General features: G+C 41.5%; 1 protein-coding gene across 5 annotated transcripts in view; it reads left to right on the top strand.

The window, feature by feature from the left end:
- Window positions 1–19,317, top strand: part of PIWIL1 (piwi like RNA-mediated gene silencing 1) — a 68,127-nt gene that overhangs the window by 8,167 nt on the left and 40,643 nt on the right. For 4 of the 5 annotated variants that reach the window (XM_033220109.1, XM_033220105.1, XM_033220107.1 and 1 more), the window contains exons 6-18: window positions 149–270; window positions 1,298–1,378; window positions 2,437–2,634; window positions 3,058–3,169; window positions 7,566–7,692; window positions 8,156–8,273; window positions 9,150–9,264; window positions 10,522–10,709; window positions 11,098–11,170; window positions 14,816–15,016; window positions 15,134–15,237; window positions 16,729–16,799; window positions 16,954–17,107. In XM_033220109.1, the coding sequence (XP_033076000.1) occupies window positions 149–270; window positions 1,298–1,378; window positions 2,437–2,634; window positions 3,058–3,169; window positions 7,566–7,692; window positions 8,156–8,273; window positions 9,150–9,264; window positions 10,522–10,709; window positions 11,098–11,170; window positions 14,816–15,016; window positions 15,134–15,237; window positions 16,729–16,799; window positions 16,954–17,107 (1,664 nt within the window). Of the gene's footprint in view, window positions 1–148; window positions 271–1,297; window positions 1,379–2,436; window positions 2,635–3,057; window positions 3,170–7,565; window positions 7,693–8,155; window positions 8,274–9,149; window positions 9,265–10,521; window positions 10,710–11,097; window positions 11,171–14,815; window positions 15,017–15,133; window positions 15,238–16,728; window positions 16,800–16,953; window positions 17,108–18,223; window positions 18,294–19,317 lie in introns of all 5 variants that reach the window. The other variant, XM_033220110.1, reaches the window with a different exon arrangement.

Genomic DNA, 19,317 nt, shown 5'->3' with positions numbered 1-19,317 from the left:
CCACTCTTTTTCTCAGAGCCATTTGAAAAAAATTCAGTCGAAACATTTTATAGTTTTCAGTGTTGCCTTATTAAGCAAGCAGTCTGTGATTGGGCATAGTTGTCCTTTAAGGATTTAAAGTTTGGGTTTTCCACCTCTCTGGCTTCAGGTTACTGAAGTTTTTAGTAAGACCCGGAATGGAGAGGATGTGAGGATAACGATCACTTTAACAAATGAACTTCCACCTACATCACCAACTTGTTTGCAGTTCTATAATATTATTTTCAGGAGGTATGTGTTTTATTTCAACATTTTATTAAGAGGAAAACCAGCAAAGTTGAAATAATTGTACATTGATCGTCTGCATTCAAGTCTCCTAGATTTTCGACGTTGGCTGAGATTATTGGGTTTCTCTGTATTGCAGTAACTTAAGGTGTGGTTTACTGATAGAAAATTCATCTATTTGCTTTAAGCAAGTATCCTGCCTTTCCTTCCCTAATTCTGTTGACTTCAAATGCTGTCTGAGCTTGTGTTCGGACACTCATATCCTCGAGAGTGAGGAGATTGCAGACTTGGTGTTCCTGCTCCCCACAGTGGGTCCTTGGTCAGGAGGAGGGCAGAGTTCAGCTCATTTGTTCCACCACAGGAGATCCACTGCGTGCTGGGTAATTTGCTTTCGGGGCACATACCACATATTCCCAATCCAAAAGCAAGACACATGGTCTGCAAAAATTTTTATGTTTTGAGGGGGATGAGAAACAATCCAGATGAGGCTGAAATTTTCGTGAGAATAATGGGGCATCATACTTGTATTAATTTAAGTTAGTGATAACTGACACTGATAGGACAATTCATTGTGATAAATACTCGTTTTCAGTTAATGTAACTGGTAGATTATTTTTCCCTAAATGAGGAGTTGGCAGACTTCTCTCTGCAAAGGGCCAGATAGTAAACATCTTAGGCTTTGAAAGCCATGTCATCTCTTGCAGCTGTTCTGCTCTACTGCTGGACCACCGAAGCAGCCAGAGACAGTGTGTAAGTGAGCAGTCATGGCTGTGTGCCAGTAAAACTATTGGTGGATGCTGAAATCTGAATTTCAGATAATTCATGTGTCATGAAATAATCTTTTATTTTTTCCAGCCTCAAGGATATTTGAAAACCATTGTTAACTCATAGGCCATAAAAAACAGCAGGTAGACTGGATTTGGCCTGGCTACAGACCACAGTTTGCCAACCCCTGCTCTAAACAACATGCTGTTCTGATTGCCATATTGGAGATATTTACCAATATTCATTATTCTGACCTTTCAATTTCTAGGCTTTTGAAAATCATGAATTTGCAACAAATTGGACGAAATTATTATAACCCAAATGACCCAATTGATATTCCAAGTCACAGGTTTGTATGAAGTGGAAAGTTTAGTATTCCTTAGGCTTAATTACAAGCTTTTGAGATAATAACCTAATTTGAAATGGTCGAATTTACTACGGTGACTGTTAATGCCACCCATCACATTATGTGACTATTTAACTTGAGTAATGAGGAGACATCCCAGAATATTTGAATTTTTTAAAAAAACACGTAATTTACCTGTCACTAGGGAAGAATACATAGTTGTCCAGTGCTAAGTTTGTATTTTTGCCCTTAGGTAATAAAAATAATCAGTTAATGTGGTGTATCAAGATTGCAGCCCAACTGAAAAACTGCCTGCTGGGTACCGTGCTCCCCACCTCAGTGACTGGACCTTTTGTACCCAGACCTCAGCATTGTACAATATGCCCGTGTCACAAACCTGCACGTGTACCCCTTGAATCTAAAGTTGAACTAAGAAATAAAAGGCTGGGTGCGGTGGCTCATGCCTGTAATCCCAGCACTTTGGGAGGCCAAAGTGGGTGGATCACGAGGTCAGGAGTTCTAGACCAGCCTGGCCAAGATGGTGAAACCCTGTCTCTACTAAAAATACAAAAATTAGCTGGGTGTGGTGGCAGGCACCTGTAATCCCAGCTAACCAGGAGGCTGAAGCAGAGAAGTGCTTACAGCCGGGAGGCAGAGGTTGCAGTAAGCCAAGATCACGCCAACTCCAGCCTGGGCAACAAAGCAAGACTCTGTCTAAAGAAATAAATAAAAAAGAAATAAAATATTGCAGCCCAACAGGTTTAAGTTTATCATAGTAATTGTAGGTGCTTTCAATTAGATTGGCAGTTTTTTAAAGTCTTAGACCACTGTAATGAATAGTTGATTAAAGTTAGTACATTCATTTAAAATGAAACTTATACAATTATTGTAATATTGAAGGCCTTAAAGCTGGAACCATGTAAATCCTAGAAATAAGGGAATCGATTCATTCAAAAACTTACAGTTTAGACCCAGTTAATAAAAGTGAAAACGCAACTTAGTGTGTGCAGAATGTGTTTGAATGTGGAGAGGTTCTTCATGACCCCCATCTTGCCTGACAGGTTGGTGATTTGGCCTGGCTTCACTACTTCCATCCTTCAGTATGAAAACAGCATTATGCTCTGCACTGATGTTAGCCATAAAGTGCTTCGAAGTGAGACTGTTTTGGATTTCATGTTCAACTTTTATCATCAGACAGAAGAACATAAATTTCAAGAACAAGTTTCCAAAGAACTAATAGGTTTAGTTGTTCTTACCAAGTAAGACTGCTTTTTAAAATGCAAAATAATTTTTGTGAGTCTTAAAGTATTGTGGCTTTGTAGTTCTACAATGTTAAGAAATAGTGTTTCAGGTTGAGTGGTGAGAATAGCACAAAAAAAGGGTGATGGTATTTTTCACTTTTCCCAGGATCATAGTTTTGGGGGTAACATAACTCATCTGGAGAGGACAAATAGCTAGTGATTTTTATCCTTTTAAATTATTTTATTTTCTGTTAGTAATTTAGTTACTTCCCCCATCCATCTGGCAGAGTCTGTAAGAAATTCTGTTTCCTTCTTTTTCCATAACTTTGTATATACCCAGGTGATTTGAAATTTTAGAGAATACATGCTGTCTAGTCTCTCTCTTTAATATTAGTTCTTCACATTTCCATCAAATGCAGTCAAATCTCAACTGATCCCTAGGTATAACAATAAAACGTACAGAGTGGATGATATTGACTGGGACCAGAATCCCAAGAGCACCTTTAAGAAAGCCGACGGCTCTGAAGTCAGCTTCCTAGAATACTACAGGAAGGTAAGATGCTAGTGGTGTTATCTTTTTCATATGAAGTAGTTAGATCTTACGGAAGTAGTTGAATCTTAGGAGAAATCCAAAATATCTTTGGTAGAATTCTCTAACACTTGTTGCACATTTGGAACAAGTTGCTTTTAAAGCTGTGTGTAAATGTATTTGTTAGGGCAATCACAGCATAATTTTATTCATTATCAGATTATTAAAATACCTCTTTTTATTTGGTACAGTTCACATAATGAGAAGTGCCCTGTCCTGGTTCCCTTTTTCCAGTAGAATGAAAGCTTACATTTGAATTGAAGCCTATGGAGGACAAGTAGGTTGGATAACAGGTGGTAAGCAGTGGGAATTAAGAGCTTGCCATACTGTCTCTCCCTCCATAATCAACATTTCACTTAATTTCACCTTGGACAGGGGTGGGAATTAAAGATCTTGGAACCTTCAGTATCATTTCTGCTAAATCTGCTGCCTGTGGGTTATAACTCTTAACTTTTGATTTACAAAAGACTGATCTTTTGGGCGATCATCTAAAACAGCTTTTAAAGAGATGATTCTAGTTTTGAAAAGACCATCAGAGGCAAATAACAAGAAAGAACAACTATTGACTAGAAGAAATTAAACTGTTTATATAGGAATGCATGCCAACATTGTTTTAGTATTCAGAGATGAGCAGATCTGGTCCCCAAATCCTTAGAACGTCACATTCCATTTGATATGTTAAAATTGCAGGAAAATTATTTCTAGAAAACTATCAAAATCTCAAAACTTGTCTTTGAATTGCTAACATTTCACATCTTCTTCTACTTTAAATAGAGTATTTCCTGTTTCTAAAAATTTGGATAAATTAGCTTAAATATGAAAAGTATTCGTGTTTTGCATGGGAAGTGTGCATCTTACCAGTGGCCTTGGAAAGGTGTGTGTGCTGCTGTCCAGCTGCTCGGCTGTGACTAAAAATATAAGCCACTGCGGAGGGAGGGATTCTATGAGACGCTGCATGAAGGGCTAACCTTATTCCTGGCAAGATGGAAACAGCCAGTGGTCATTTCAGCATGCCTTTCCTCCCACTGTTTTCAGCCTCTTTACCCCTTGAGGACTCCAACCATGCCTAACCTGGATCCCTCTGGGTGTCAGAGGTTACTGTGAGGAATGAGTTGTGGCATTTTTCTGTCGTTAATTTTAGTAGTCACTCTCAGGGATGGTAGAAGTTGGTATATATCAACAGTAAATATGAAGGAAACATCAGCTGAAAATGTGATTTAAACCTGAAGCAAGGTCAGTGGAACCTCTCCCCTTCCCTGACTGGTACTGAGTGTCCTGTGGCAGCTCATCCTCCTGTAAGTGGTGTTTTATGTGTTATCATACTTATGAGCTCTGCCCAGGCCCCTTTTACTATGTGTTCACTCCCTAGGCGATTTCCAGTCTCCTCTGCCCAGGCTTCAGGCATGAAATGTTAAGAATCCCCAGACTTCCAGTTCCAGCCTAGACTTGTCTAAGCTTAGCTGCCTGGTTGTTCTAAGTATTTGGATGACTCAAAGATACCTCTCCTATGTTGTCAATGTTGAATGTGTTCTGTCCTCCCAACATGGCCCCTACTCGGTGCTCTTGATCAATGCAGAGAAGGTAACTTGGACAGAGGCAAGAGATTTTGTGGTTTATATACCCCATGCCTAAGTAGGCTGTCAGGTATTTGAATAAAAAAATGGTGGATGAGTCACACGTCAGATCTCTGCACCTTCCCCTGCCTCCTAGTACTCCCTCTTTGTCCAGACCCGTCACTCACCTTGTTATCTGAATTGCCTTCATTTTTCTCCTTTTCTAAATGACTGGCATCTCCTGTCCAGGCCCTATTTTTATAATTCATTTAACTAGTCTCTTAGTATTTATTTCCTCTGCCTTGTGATCAATCAATTCGTACCCATCTGTTCTTCTTCTTCCCCTTCCCCCCAGAAATGATGTGGTGCCTGTGGCCCTGTGCTGTGAAGTGTGGTGGTCTTTCTCCTGAGACTCTGCCTGCTGCTTTATTCTCATGGCGTGTCCCCCACTATACCCTTAGACTCAACATAGGGCTGTGTCCCCTCTGTTGGACACACCCTGTATGCTTGTGTTTGAGATCTCAGGTCAGCTTCTTTCTGTAGGGAAGACTTCTCTGGAAATCAGGGATAATCAGCTGTCTGTAGTAGAAATCATTAAAGAGGTTGATGTTGAAATATTTCAAAGAAAACATTCTTAGATTTTCTGGTAGAAATGCAGTTTTAGTAGTAAGTGATGGTTTGGGATTGAAGATAATATCTAGGAAACAGAGTAGAAGAAGGAAGGGTGTTTGGAAGAGAAGGTCATAGTTGGTTTTTAAAATAAAATGTTTAACAGTAATGTTTAATAAAAATGAGAGTGCTGTTTTTTCAGGTGTAGAGGAAAATGTTTAAAAATATTTGACAGGCCAGGCGCAATGGCTCACGTCTGTAATCCTAGCACTTTGGGAGGCCGAGACAGGTGGATCACCTGAGGTCAGGAGTATGAGACCAGCCTGGCCAACATGGTGAAACCTCATCTCTACTAAAAATACAAAAAAATCGCTGGGTGTGGTGGCGGGCGCCTATAATCCCAGCTACTCATGAGGCTGAGGCAGGAGAATCGCTGGAACCCGGGAGGCAGAGGTTGCAGTGAGCTGAGATCGCACCACAGCTCTCCAGCCTGGGCGACAGAACGAAACTCTGTCTCAAATAAATAAAGGAATGAATGAATGACAGGCTGTTTCAACCCTAAGAATATGAAAAGTGGTAGGGGTGGGGCAGTGTGAGTGCAAGTTCTGTATCAGGAACCATGGCACTTAAGGCCTTGGGTAAAATAGGGTGAGAGAGGGCACACTTCTGAAATTACGACCACACTTCCACTGTGTGTGTTTGCAAGTGGTGTGGAGTGTAACTGCTCCCAGACTCCTCATTTTAAAACGTATGATAAAATAGGTCATATAGCTACGTGAAGCAGAGGTGAGATATGAATGTTCTTCTACTTACAATTTTCTTATTTGAAATGAGAAAATTAACTTCTTTCCTGGATGGTTGCTTCTATACAGAACAAGTCGAGAACAGGCTAGAATTCATGGTTTCTTAATTCGTAAGGGTTTGTAGTAGGTGGCCAGGACCTTGTCATATGCTAGGAATAAGAAATATGCAAGTACCCTTAGTCTGTTGATGAGAGACAGACTAAGGACATGCTGTCATGATGTCCTTCTGGTGTGCCCGGTGGAGCTGTGTGGTTTGTTCTTCTGGTGTGCCCGGTGGAGATATGTGGGGTTTTTTTTTTATTAATTTAAAAAAAGCTGGATCTGAATTAAGCAGGATGCTAAGAAAATCTGTTTTCAGCAAGATACAGGATATGGTAGGAAAGAGGATCTTTGAAACACAGGACCAGAACCTGTAGTGAAGAAAACTCAAAGTCTGACATGGTTCTAGAATTGCAGAGCTGAGCTGGAGGCCGGAGAACTCATCTTTTGAGAACATTAAATCATGAATATTGGCTGGGTGTGGTGACGCACGCCTGTAATCCCAGCACTTTGGGAGGCCAAAGTGGGCAGATCACCTGAGGTCAGGAGTTGGAGACCAGCCTGGCCAACGTGGCGAAACCCCATCTTTACTAAAAATACAAAATTAGCCAGGCACGGTGGTGCATGCCTGTAGTCCGAGCTACTCGGGAGGCTGAGGCAGGAGAATCACCTGAACCCAGGAGGCAGAGGTTGCAGTGAGCTGAGATCGCACCACTGCACTCCAGCCTGGGTGACAGAGCGAGACTCCATCTCAAAAAAAAAAAAAAAAAATTCACGAATGTCATTTTTTGTGTTTTACAAATTGTAAACACTTATTTTGGGCAGTGATTTTATATGGGGAAACTTAATACTTCTTAATTGAAATTTGACTTCTTGAAAATATCAAGATACTGTAAAAACTTTTTCTGATTAAAATACCCTGTAGCATTCTTCCCTCCCCCTCTTTATTCTTACAGTGAGACTGCTTTCAAAAGTAAGTTCTCACAATAACAGAAAATAGTTTTAGAGGAATCATCCTATGGTGAAGATGCAGTTACACAGACTACTGTTTCTAAACCAAGAAATAAAGCATTGAGCAATGAGAACTGTGACTAACCAAATCCAGACTCAGAACCATACTCTGCTGCACCACCACAGGTTTTAGGAAAAGGATGGGGCAGTCGGTAGAGCATAGAAATCACAACCTCTGTTTTAAGAAGGTTAAAAAATGCTTTGTAAAACTTTACTCTGGAGCTATTATCAGCCTTGCTATTGGATCAGTTCCTTATTTTTTAAAAAAAATGAAACCCCTTTTGCCCGTTGAGATACTACTCGAGGCATTTGCCGTGACCAGCAACCCTCTCCTCTCTTGAGCAGCAATACAACCAAGAGATCACCGACTTGAAGCAGCCCGTCTTGGTCAGCCAGCCCAAGAGAAAGCGGGGCCCCGGGGGGACACTGCCAGGGCCTGCCATGCTCATTCCTGAACTCTGCTATCTTACAGGTACTGTTGCATTTCGTTTACTCAGAAGGAAGCCACTGGATTTACCCTTTCTTTCCTAGGAGTCTTCAGACATCCCTTTACTTCCCCTTCCCTTCCCCCGAAAACCTTTTATTAAAACTGCTTTGCCTCCTGGGGATTCGCAGTCACCATCACCCTGTGTTCCAGTTATTTAGACCTGATTATTAATTCTTTAACCCTGTGCCTTTAAATCTAGACCTGATTATTAATTCTTTAACCTGTGCCTTTAAATCTAGACCTGATTATTAATTCTTTAACCCTGTGCCTTTAAATCTAGACCTGATTATTAATTCTTTAACCTGTGCCTTTAAATCTAGACCTGATTATTAATTCTTTAACCCTGTGCCTTTAAATCTAGACCTGATTATTAATTCTTTAACCTGTGCCTTTAAAGCTAGACCTGATTATTAATTCTTTAACCTGTGCCTTGACATCTGATTTAAAGGCCTCACTGATAAAATGCGTAATGATTTTAACGTGATGAAAGACTTAGCCGTTCATACAAGACTGACTCCAGAGCAAAGGCAGCGTGAAGTGGGAAGACTCATTGATTACATTCATAAGTAAGTCACTGATTTCACTGGGGCATGGTTTCCGTTTTTGGTTTAGTATGTTATGTGGCTTTGAGGGGTATCTTTTGAGGGGGTGGCAGAAAGTAACTTTCTCCTTTTGTATCTGTAGTATTTGGGGTGGGCTTGTTCTTAGTGTTTCTAAGCAAGGCTACCTATACCTCACCTTATTTCTCAGGAAATAATGAAGTTAAACTTCGTAGCGTGTAGTCTTTCTAATTCTTCTATTAGAAAATGGTGGCCGGGCGTGGTGGCTCAAGCCTGTAATCCTAGCACTTTGGGAGGCCGAGACGGGCGGATCACGAGGTCAGGAGATCGAGACCATCCTGACTAACACGGTGAAACCCCGTCTCTACTAAAAACTACAAAAAACTAGCCGGGCGAGGTGGCGGCGCCTGTAGTCCCAGCTACTCGGGAGGCTGAGGCAGGAGAATGGCGTGAACCCGGGAGGCGGAGCTTGCAGTGAGCTGAGATCCGGCCACAGCACTCCAGCCTGGGTGACAGCGCGAGACTCCGTCTCAAAAAAAAAAAAAAAAAAAAAAAAAAAAAAAAAAAGAAAATGGTAACAACGGAAAAAGGAGATGTTTCTGGTCAAATCTTTTTTCTATCTTTGTTATATCAAGGGGTTTCCTTTGATGGGGAGAAAGTTTGGGAATCAGAATTTTAAGTTAAAGAATGTCATGAAGAGAAGCCTGAAGGTGGTGAGAGAAGGATGATCATGCTCCCGTGCTGGCTGGCATTCTCACCATCGCCTTAACCCTGACAGCGACATTGGAATGTGTTGTAGGCTGGAGTGGATATCTGTTTGACTGGGTTTTTTTTTTGCTGTGTCTCTTTGTTTAGTGGCATGTAAATGTGTTAAATTTACAGAAACGATAATGTTCAAAGGGAGCTTCGAGACTGGGGTTTGAGCTTTGATTCCAACTTATTGTCCTTCTCAGGAAGAATTTTGCAAACAGAAAAGATTCACCAAGGTGGAAAAACAGTAAGGCAGTTTTTTGTTTGTTTGTTTGTTTTTGAGACGGAGTCTCACTCTGTTCCCCAGGCTGGAGTGCAGTGGCACAATCTCAGCTCACTGCAAGCTCCTAGTAAGGAGTTTTTAAAGTTGGCAGTCAAGTGAGACTTGGGTCAGATCACAATAAAGCAAGTGGGAATAACTTAGTTCCATGCCAGAATGATCTTTTCCTCACCTTTCTCTTCTCCCCTTCCACATCCACTCTCTATCAACCCACGTGAGCAGCCCAGGACCTCAGAAATAGGTACACCCCAGGAGGAGAAAACGTGGAAGCCCTAGAGAATGTGGAGCCTGTAGCTTGGTCCTCAAAAATAATCTGTAAGACTTAGCTAAAAAGTGATTTGAATTTTTTTTTTTTTCAATAACTTGAGCTAAAGTGTAGAATCCTAACTATCTGCTTGGGTTGATATTTTGACTGTCATAAAAATGATGGAAAATCCCTGATTTGATTGGCCTGGACCATTTGTTTATAGAGATAATGTATTAATTATTATGATACCTTTTATGTTTGGTTTTCAGAAAAGGAAAGGCAAGTATTCTAAAAATATTTTTAGTGTAATTAAAGCACTGTGAAGTGCCAACATTTTTAATTTTTTTTTGTTTTTGTTTTTAGAAAATGGTGTCCTGCCTGCCTTTGAAATGTACTGTGAACAGTGATCTCACAATGTAACTTAATATTCTGGTTGCATCATTTATGCTATCCCCTGCATGAGGCCAGTCAGGGAGGTGGCCAGAACACACAGAAGACACCGGGCTGCTCCCTGTGATGACCAGCACTTGGGTGCTGTGCCTCACGTTTATTTCACTGTCTTGCTGTCAGATGTTTTTGTAGCTTGCTTGTGGCATGTAACACCTTAGTCAAGTTACTTTACTCTCAAAGCCTTATTTTTTAATATTTTCATTATGAAGAAAAGAGTAGCTATACTTGTAAGATTTTTGAAAAGATTAAGGAGAATGCAACTAAAGCACTTAGGGAAGGACCTGGTCCAAGTAAGCATTTGAGGAGCAGCTGTCAGTATGAGTGTATTCTAAATAAAATTGTCATCATCCTTTGGATACGTTTTAGACTCTGCCCCTACCGAGGACATTTTCTCTGTCCCTTTAATTCATGTATGAGAGTAGTACACTAAGTTTCAAAACATGCCAGGGTAGAATTATTGAAGACTTTTTGGCTTGATGATTGAGAACTTACAATGGAATTGACAGTGTGTCTGAACTCTCTTCTAGTTTGATTACAATCCACAATTTGCAGATTGGTCAAAAGAAACAAGAGGTGCACCATTAATTAGTGTTAAGCCACTAGATAACTGGCTGTTGATCTATACGCGAAGAAATTATGAAGCAGCCAATTCATTGATACAAAATCTATTTAAAGTTACACCAGCCATGGGTATGCAAATGAAAAAAGCAATAATGTAAGTTAATCAAATCATTTCTGCTCTGAGAATTGTTTAGCAGTCATTTGGAGGGGGTGGGAACTCGAAAGCCATGGAACTATTAAAAATACAAACAACGTTATTTTAATTGAAAGATTTGATATGGCTCCCTGTAATGTAGATAAACAGATATATTTTAATAACTAAGAATGGGTGGGAGAAACAACCAAGTCAGACAGTTTCTCAAACCTGCTTCAACTATTGCTCTTGTTTGTATTAGAAACAGCCCTTTGAATGAATGGCTAGTCTCGGTGTTTGGTTTCATGTTTTATACAGAAATGTTTTGTGTGTTACATAGGAAAGTGTTTATGCGTAGTCCATTTGTCGTGACTTTGTCTGAATGTTGCATTGTGTACTTTCATTCTAGGATTGAAGTGGATGATAGAACTGAAGCCTACTTAAGAGTCTTACAGCAAAAGGTCACAACAGACACCCAGATAGTAAGTAGCTAATTGACATATAGGCAGTTTTCCATGAAAGAGCTTTTTCAGAGGGGACATTTGTATGTCTTGGAACTTGGGGTTCTTTTTTCAAATGTTATTAGGTTCTCAAACTAGGCACAAAATATGTTTTGTAACCATAAAGTAGCTAAGCTAATGCTGGCTTTACTTGTGTACCTGGGAGCTTGGTTTGCACAGTGCAAAAGGTGAGGAAGGAGTGGAGAAATACAAAGCCATCTTTAATTTATTCAGACTCAAAGGCTTTACGTAGTCTAGAAAATTTGGAAAATACGGGAAAGCACAAAAGTCAAAATCAGCTGTTGTTTGGTGCACATAGACGTATGGTTGTGTAATTACATGGAAGCTCCCCAGACAGCCTAGTCCCAGGTATGGGAAGAGCAGGGTCACAGAGAGCAGGGAGCCCTGAGTGACACTCAGCAGCTTGTCAGCTTCCACGTGCATCCACGTCACCCCGAGGGGTCAGGATACAGATTCAACTACTCTCCTAAGCTCTTTCCCCTGTTATCTGCAAACATGTTGTTGTGTGTGTGCTTGACCCACCCGTCCAGGTGAGTGAGTGATGACTCAGGAGGGGAGGACTGAGTCCCGAAGAGCCCATATGCCGGTTTGCCAGAGTCTCGCTGCCTGGCGTGGGCATGGGGAAGGTGCAGAGGGTTAGCAATTGGAGATGGGGACATTAGATGTTGGCAACCACTTAGTGATGGGTGGTTTTCATCGGTGATCTGAAATTGTGGGGACATGCAGCAAGTATGTGTTGTGGTTTCATTTTTGTTGTGATCTGTAGCACGGTTATTAAGAGGGTAAACTGAAATCAAACCCCTGGGTTCACATCTTGGCTCAGCCATTTGCCTGCTCTTCATCAAGTGCTTCTGGCTTTATTTCCTTTTCTGAACAAACTTGGGTGGTAGTAATAATAGTAGTGAACCCTCATAGCACTTCTGAAGTTTAATGGCCTTGTCATGCCTGGCCCCCTCTAGTAGCCCAGAATGTGTTAATCACTGTTGCTGCTGCTGCTTCCAGTCAGCTCCTGAAACTCAGTGAGTCTGAGTTAACTCTTTGTTTTTCCCAATCCCAGTAAGTTTTTTGAATTATTCAAGGGAAAATGACACCCCTTTTCTCAAACTAGTTTTTTAGGCTGTCAGGTATGTCTTGACTTCACTGTTTGTCCAGCTTTCTATGAATTGTTGGTTAGAAACTATCTGTCACTCTGGCATACTGCTTTCTAGTGCCTCATTCATGTCGTGTCCCCAGCGCTGAGAACGGGGCCTTCTGTGTTCCAGGCGCCAACATGTTGTACCACGACAGCCTGGCCTTGTTCACCATGGCAGTGCTTTAGATGTGGTCAGGCTGCCATCCTGCTCATCCTCTCTCTCAGACACACACATCCCTGCACACGCTGCTGACACGCTTTTCTCAAACTTGCCTTTGTGTTTCCTAGCCAGAGTTTTCAACTTTAAAGCTTTCTAACTTACATTTCTTCTCTAACACTCCTCCCCACCCTGAAATTCTATCAGATTGATGTGGTTATTGTTTTTAGTTTGCATCTAGAATGTAGTCTTTATAAACATGAGATGCAGTGTCATAGTTTTGTTTTTAAGTCCACACACCCAGCTTAATGTAGCAAAATAGAGTCAGACTCAGTGCCAGGGAACTCCGGAGTTGTCCAAATCTTAATCACCTTTGGTCTAGAATCTCCTTTCCATTCAGTCTTTGTCCAAGAACTTGGAATTGTGGCCTCAAGACTTCCCGGTCCCTAGTGGAAGAGAAAGAGTAGGGCTTAGACATTGACTTTGCAGAAGTGAAAGCACAGCCAGGCCAAAGGCCATGACCCCTGCAGAGGGTTCCTCTCACTCTCCACCCCCATGCCCTGTTCCCATAACCATTCCCTGCTCTGCTTTTGCTGCCATGAGCCCCTGGGTGTGGGGGAAGGTGTCTTACAAGTAGTCCTTTTATTCAGGTTCTCTCAACTTGTCCAGGTTGAATATTCCATCTATTTTGGTGGGGCTCTGCCTGATAAAATCTCCAAGTCAAGTACTTCACTTCTTATTTTTAGCAGAGTTGGTTGATGATTGTTAGAAAACTGACACACAAAGGTAATAGTAGCCTGGGACTGTAGTGGGTGAGACGTAGAAGTTCAGTACATTCCTATTGCTTTTTATATCTGTAGCATAAAATTGCCACAAATCTGCTGAGGGAACATGGAACTTGCAAAAGAATGACAATATGAGGTTAAAATTTAAGTGGTAAGGAAAATTATGATAGGTTATACTATTATGTGATTATGATTGTAAAGCAGGAAGGGAAAAATGACATGCATGTGAATAATCATTAGTTCAACGATTTCACTGATTATTTTTATTAGACATTTATTTCCTTGGCTATTTTTTAAAACAAATGGAAAGTACATTTCTAATTGACGGGAAACATTCTGAAGACAGCAGCACGTTGTGGGGCAGTGAGTGCTAGGACGAGTTTCTTCTGCCCCATTGAGTTTTCGTACAGCCACATTGCAATGAGCTGGCAAAAACAGATTTCATGATAAACAATACATCTGTGTTGCTGTAAGCCTAAGAAGTGAATTGGCTTCCTCTCATGTGTTTATTAGTTTAGCCCTCCGTCTCACACTTTAGATCCCACAAGCAGCTATCTATTATGTTATCTAGGTAACGGAAACACCCAAGGTGGGAAAATTATTTTGCTGGGCACTATAGAAAGGGAAGAGAAGAATCTGGGAACATAAATTGGAGAACATGACAGTGAGTTAAAAGCTGGATTCAGGCCAGGCGTGGTGGTTCATGGTCCCAGCACTTTGGGAGGCCGAGGCAGGCAGATGACAAGTCAGGAAATTGAGAACATCTTGGCCAACAGGGTGAAACCCCATCTCTACTAAAAACACAAAAATTAGCCAGGCGTGGTGGGGTGCACCTCTAGTCCCAGCTACTCGGGAGGCTGAGGCAGGAGAATCAGTGGAACCCAGGAGGCAGAGGTTGCAGTGAGCCGAGATTGCGCCACAGCTCTCCAGCCTGGGCAACAAGAGCAAAACTCCATCTCAAAAACAAAACAAAACAAAAAACTCCAGAAAGTTAAACTTGGATGCCCAGAATTGGGGCAGGGGTGCATTTAGATCAGGCGCCTGTTTTGTCCCCAAAATTGTCCACGGACCTCCTGTGAAAGTTCATAGTTGGATCAGATTCTCAATCCAGAGCTTTAAAACTTACAAGTTATGATCATAGGTGAATCATGAGTAAATTAAGACTGTAGAAAATCTTTGATTTGTCTACCTGTCACTTATCATTAACTTATATTACCCTGTTTTCTGTCTCTAAATTTTTCCACACTGGTTACATAGAGCATATTTAAGTTCTCAAGTTTAAACAGTATTCAGTTTTGACTCGTAGTTTGCTTAACATGATTTATTTGCTTCACATGCGTTTATTTAGTTGAACATGATGAGCAGTATTTGTTAATGTCCTACTGATTCGCTGTGTGGCTGAAGTAAATGGTAAAATAAATGATCATGTTCTTGACCTTGATACTCCACAGGTGAGTTTAGTTTCCTGTCCTCTCCCTTACTCTTAATCATCTGTCTCCTAATTCTTTGTAACGAGGACACTTTGTTTTTAGGTTGTCTGTCTGTTGTCAAGTAATCGGAAGGACAAATATGATGCTATTAAAAAATACCTGTGTACAGATTGCCCTACCCCAAGTCAATGTGTGGTGGCCCGAACCTTAGGCAAACAGCAAACTGTCATGGCCATTGCTACAAAGATTGCCCTGCAGATGAATTGCAAGATGGGAGGAGAGCTTTGGAGGGTGGACATCCCCGTGAGTTTGATTTAATTGGTTGATGCAGTTTTAAAATTGGTATTTAAGAAAATGGATTTACTTTTTAAATGTTGCTAGTACTCTGCTGTATCTAAAATTACCATATTTGTATTCAAGCTGAAGCTAGCGATGATCGTTGGCATTGATTGTTACCATGACACCACAGCTGGACGGAGGTCAATTGCAGGATTTGTTGCCAGCATCAATGAAGGGATGACCCGGTGAGTGAGACTGGGCTACTGGGCGTAGCAGTGAGGACACAAAGCGGGGTCTGCAGGTTCAGGAGTAGTGTTCATTCTTCGTTGTTATCCTTCCAGTTTCTCAATTATACATGGCAACAAATTTAAGAAAGAAAAATAATGACCTACGTTAGCTCTTGAATGACCTTCATCCTATATTAGTCAAACTGCATTTCAGATTTTTTTTTTTTTGTCATATGTATTGGCAAGTACATCTTGTTAAATGTGACTCTCTCTAAAAATGTATTTGTTTAGGCTGGGTGTGGTGGCTCACGCCTGTAATCCCAGCACTTTGGGAGGCTGAGGCGGGCAGATCACTTGAGGTTGGGAGTTTGAGATCAGCCTGACCAACATGAAGAAACTCCATCTCTACTGAAAGTACAAAAAAAATTAGCCAGGCATGGTGGTGTCATGCCTGTAATCCCAGCTACTCAGGAAACTGAGGCAGGAGAATCGCTTGAACTCAGGAGGCAGAGATTGTGGTGAGCCGAGATCGTGCCACTGCATTCCAGCCTAGGCAATAAGAGCGAAACTCTGTCTCGAAAATAAATAAATAAATAAAAATAAAATGTGTTTGTTTAATAATTACTGGCCACTGAAATGTAGTTTCACATTTTCATGTAGAAAAACCACTTCGGTTTATCCAGTCACTTGTATTTCAACTTGATAACATTATTTTTCATTGCTTTTCTTGGAACTAAGGGAATTGCCAAGGATAGTAATACATGAAAATTGAAGGCATATTAGTTGTTGACATAAGTAATGGATATGTTTCAAGGTCTTTTATCATTTTTTACTTTTAGTTTCAGGGGTACATGTGCAGGTTTGTTACATAGCTGAACTCATGTCATGAGGTTTGTTGTTCAGGTTATTTCATCACTCAGGTACTAAGCCTAGTACCCAGTAGTGATTTTTTCTGCTCCTCTCCCTCCTCCCACCTCCACCCTCAAGTGGGCCGTGGTGTCTGTTGTCCTCTTTGTGCCCATGAGTTCTCATCATTTAGCGCCCACTTACCAGCGAAAACCCGTGGTATTTGGTTTTCTGTTCCTGCATTAGTTTGCTAGAGGTGATGGATGGAGCTGAAGGTCCTTTATCTTTTAGAAGAGTGAGACTTACAATGAATGGTTTCTCAAGAGCATGGCCACGAGTGTGCTTCTGTGTGTATTTAGGTGTAATCAACCTGGACAGCACCCCTGGATATTATAACTAAATTCTGTTTTCTCCCCAGCAGCTGGAATCATGGTAGTGATTTGTAATGAAAACAGACACAGTTTGTGATGCTGATACGGGATCTCCTGTATCCTGTTTCCTCTGTGTAAGGTTTTATAAAGTATTTGGAGATGGTAGCAGATATCTTTAAGGCAGTTACAAAGATGACAGATTGTTAAGAGTGAAATAAATATAGAATCATTCCGAAAGGAAAAATTGATAGACAATTGCATTCTCATTCTAGCTGTGTTTTTCTCTGAATAGCTGGTTCTCACGCTGCATATTTCAGGATAGAGGACAGGAGCTGGTAGATGGGCTCAAAGTCTGCCTGCAAGGTTAGTCTCCTGTGGGGTTGCCTTTCTGCTCTCTAACCTGGGGTCTTCCAGAAATCACCCTAAACTGTGTTACTGATGTGCCCAGAATTGGGGAAGAACAGACTGGTTGTGTTGTAGGCATGAATTGATGTAAAACTTCTCTGGCCTGTTTCAGCGGCTCTGAGGGCTTGGAATAGCTGCAATGAGTACATGCCCAGTCGGATCATCGTGTACCGTGATGGCGTAGGAGACGGCCAGCTCAAAACACTGGTGAACTACGAAGTGCCGCAGTTTTTGGATTGTCTAAAATCCATTGGTAGAGGTTACAAGTAAGCATGCAAATTGTAAAGCATTTTCTAAAACTGCACATCTTTGAAATTAGCATCACAAGATGAAAGGGTAAGGGAGAAGCTAACTTGATAGGGACAGTAGGGCCTTTGAGGTAATGGGAAGGGCAGAGGGAAGTTTCTATTGGAAATTTTTCACAAGAAGGCTGTGTTGTGGGGTAGTATAGAGGGTCATTCCTTCGCAGGGCAGCATGGTAAGACACCATTACCAATCATCGATCAGCCTTCTTACCTAAGACCTTGGAGTGCAGGTATCTGATAATTCTGTACATCCAAAGGTGTCCACAGGATTCACTATTGAAATAAGTGTTCATGACAGTCTTAACTTACTGAATACTTGTTTCATTTCCTTGTGGACTTGTGTTTGATCAGTAAGGTGATTGGTGAGCATCTAGTCTCATGGGGCAGGGGATGGTTCTCCTTTCTCTTTTTTTTTTTTTTTTTTTTTGAGACAGAGTCTTACTCTGTTGCCCAGGCTGGAGTGAAGTGGCACGATCTCAGCTCACTGCAACCTCCGCCTCCCAGGTTCAGGCAATTCTCCGGCCCTAGCCTCCTGAGTAGCTGGGATTACAGGTGTGCACCACCACACCTGGCTAATTTTTATATTTTTCATAGAGACAGGGTTTTACCATGTTTGCCAGGCTGGTCTCGAACTCCCACCCTCAGGTGATCCACCACCTCGGCCTCCCAACGTGCTAGGATGACAGGCATAAGCCACAACTCCCGGCCTCTGCTTTCTCCCTGTAAGCGATGTGGATGGCCGAGGATAGTATCCAAATCTGCACTTGTTTTCCTGTGAAACCCATATTAGTTTTTGTCTTCCTCTGCTCACCTACAAACATTTCCATCAGTGCCATTATGAGTCAGTAAAATGTGTACTATTGCAAGATAGCCGTTTTAATAAGTTACATTAACTAGTCCTCTTTCTCTTTATCAGATCTGTGAGTGATTTGAAATCAGGGATGGTTGTATTAAGGGCTAAGTGCATGGTGGAGTACAGATTTAAAGACTGAACTTTTCAGGATATTTGGAAGATCTTGAATCCTGTTTTGTGTGCTTGCACATACGTATTACACACCCATTATTCTTGTATTTCAGCACTTTGTATCATTATAGAAAGGAGGGATTCAGAAAGCCACTGGCCACATCGGGGGCTTGATTTGACCTGGTACGTAGGAAAAGGACAAGCACCAAGAGCTCATTCCTGATTTCTACTAAGGGCCTTCTGAGTCATCTTTGGCCAATGCTAAAAGGCCCCACACCATGAGTGTTTATCCCAGACGTTTCTTAAAATGAGATGTGATGCCATGAAGGTCTCAGAGAAAGTCAGGAGTGTTTTTATCTTTTTTGAAATAGCTGTGTTTCATATTAAAAGACTACGCATTTTTTAAATATTTTGGAAATGAAAGTTAATGTTCTTTCCTATTCCCTTAAGACTCTTAATGCTTATATTTTGTCAAATAATGATACTTTTTTGTTTTCAGGCTTTCCAAACCTTATTTTATACTGTTCTCTGACTTGACCTTTCTGTCTGTGTGGGGAGGTATGGTGTGGTGTGTGTCACAGGGAGTAAAGAAGGATCTAACTTGGACTGCTTCTTTCCTACTCTTTTTTTCCTGTGATTTACTACTTGAGCACACAGTGTTTTCTAGTCTTCATTGTCATTTCTTCATACCTGAAGTGAAGATTGTCAAGAAATGATGAATAGAGGTCATTGTGCAAGTTCGTCACATTCCCTTGAGCTGAATTGTTAGGCTACTAGGAGTACATACTCTTGGCCTTGCCGGGTCATCTCTGTTTCTTAGGGTCCTTTGGGTTTGATTCCCAGAAGGACTGGCAGGAACGGCTCTTGAAGAGGAGGTTGCCCCCCTAGTGAATGAGTACCTGGGAACAGTCGTCCTGGGGGTGCAAAGTAGAGCCTGGTGCAGCTGCTGGGTGCACCTGCCCAGCTCCGTCAGCAGCTGGGTGGGAACACAGTGTTGCAGGGAAGGAGAACCTGAGTCGACTGCTTGGGCTGACTCTTAGCACACTGTTGCGTGAAGTAGACTGCACACTGTGAACTGTGCTGGTAATTGGTGGCAGTAGAGATCAGTGGTAAAGAGCAATACGTCTTAAAATCAGAGTTCGGTTAATCCCAGCTTTACCTTCGTTTGTAGAAGAGGGGAACAGTTAAGTGAGGCATTGAAAGGAGT

Source organism: Trachypithecus francoisi, unplaced genomic scaffold, assembly GCF_009764315.1.
Source record: "Trachypithecus francoisi isolate TF-2019V2 unplaced genomic scaffold, Tfra_2.0 Lachesis_group11, whole genome shotgun sequence".
NCBI lineage: Eukaryota > Metazoa > Chordata > Mammalia > Primates > Cercopithecidae > Trachypithecus > Trachypithecus francoisi.
Note: the sequence above shows the minus strand (reverse complement) of the source record. Positions and strands in the feature narration are given on the sequence as shown.